Raw genomic sequence first — 1,854 nt, 5'->3', positions numbered from 1 at the left:
AATAAGTTTAATAGAGAAATTTAAATTTATTCTAATAACATTTCCAATACTAAACTATTATATTTAATTAAAATATTCGACTAAATATTAAAAATTAAAATTTTCTCAAACAAAAGTGAACAATGTCAACAACATCATCCTAATAATTACCTCGTGTCGACGATAAAAATTCGAATTTAAAAATTGAATCAGTCGAAATATGACATTTATATTATTATTACTAAAGATTTGCAATTCAAATGATCAAATTGAAATTTTTTCACTTTTCCAAATTTAATTGCATTTAAATAATTACAACCTTATCTTCTTTTTCTTCTTTTTTTTTTTTTTTTTCAGGCGACAGGTGCATCAATACAAGTAGCAAGCGAAATGCTTCCAAGTTCAACCGAACGTGCTGTGACAATTTCTGGAAGTGCTGATTCTATCGTAGATTGCATGCGAAATATATGTCAAATTTTATTAGAAGTTAGAAATTTAAATTAATTTCTTTTCTGAAATCTGAATTCGATAAAAAATTTTTCAAACTTTCTAAAAAAAACAACTCATAAACATATATATCAAATTGTTCCAAAGCTTTAAAAAAATTATTTTTAAATTTATTTTTAGAAAATATTTCGAAATACGCAATTTGACATATACATACATGCATTCATGCAATAGCAATATGCATGCATTCATGCAACAACAATATACATGCATTCATGCAATAACAATATATGTATACATGCATTCATGCAATAGCAATATGCATGCATTCATGCAACAACAATATCATATCAAATTTCTCATAAAATAAAACATTTTCAATTTTATTAAATGAATTCAATTAATAAATTTTTTTTTCTTTTTGCTATCATTTTCATCAGCCTTTCCTATTGTTTCAATTTTTCTGAATATGCAAAAAAACAAAAAAAAAAAGAAGAGTAAATGCTACTAGAAGTTATCCTAAGAAATGACTAATTAAAAACAAAATGATTTAATTAATACAGGGTTAAAGGTTAAGTTTTTTTTTTTGTAACATATCTAAAAGTGGAACTTTTCCATTCAGTCAATGTAAGAATGTTTGTAGAAATCATGGCTTGTCCTTTTTTTTTTTTTTGTTGCAGGCACCAGCAAAAGGTAATACATTACCTTATCGTCCCAAACCAACCTTTAATCCAACCTTATTAGCTAACTCAGCTGCAGCTGCAGCAGCTTCATTGCTACAACAACAACAGCAACAGCAACAACAACAACAACAACAACAACAACAACCTTATCCAACATTAATTAACCCCTTGGATGTTAGTTTCTTATCTTTCATTTATTTAATTTTTGTAAAAACTTTTTCTTTCAAAATTTCAATTTTTTTTTCAGCAAAGTTTCTTTCTTCAACTTTTCATGTTTTATTTAAATTTCATTAAAATGCTAAACTTCCCGACGAAAATAAACACACTCTTACCTCTTTGTTTTTTCTCATAGTACTAAAAAAAAAATTTCATTAATTTTTGTTTTTTTTTCTTTTTTAAATCATCCATTTATCATATATACACTATGTTTTGTCATTATATATGTCCGTTCCTAATTAATTGTCAAATTAATTACCTGCAAATTGCGACAATTCTCCTTTGGGCGCTTATTTCATTTGTTTTGCTTGTTTGTTTGTTTGTTTGTTTGTTTGTTTGTTTTTCAAAAGTAATTTTTCAAACAAGTAATAGAAAAAGAAAAAGAAAGTAAGAAAAAAAAAGAAAGAATTCTCCATTTGTTTTTTTTTTTATTGCATGCTGCTTTAAAAAATTTATCCCTATCATTTTTCTTCAAAATCAATCAATCAATATTTCGTATCAAATATTATTATCGTTTTGTAATTATGTT

General features: G+C 25.2%; 1 protein-coding gene across 1 annotated transcript in view; it reads left to right on the top strand.

Moving 5' to 3' along the window:
• LOAG_18700 (hypothetical protein) overlaps positions 1-1,403 on the top strand; it is a gene marked incomplete at both ends in the record, with an annotated part of 3,113 nt that extends 1,710 nt beyond the window's left edge. Inside the window, 3 exons of the mRNA XM_020451363.1 lie at positions 337-465; positions 1,107-1,287; positions 1,357-1,403. Of these exons, the coding sequence (XP_020304859.1) occupies positions 337-465; positions 1,107-1,287; positions 1,357-1,403 (357 nt within the window). The remainder of the gene's footprint in view (positions 1-336; positions 466-1,106; positions 1,288-1,356) is intronic.
• Between the last annotated feature and the right edge of the window lie 451 nt (positions 1,404-1,854).

The sequence above is a fragment of the Loa loa genome, assembly GCF_000183805.2.
Source record: "Loa loa unplaced genomic scaffold supercont3.452, whole genome shotgun sequence".
Lineage (NCBI taxonomy): Eukaryota > Metazoa > Nematoda > Chromadorea > Rhabditida > Onchocercidae > Loa > Loa loa.
This window is presented reverse-complemented; position numbering and strand designations above follow the sequence as displayed.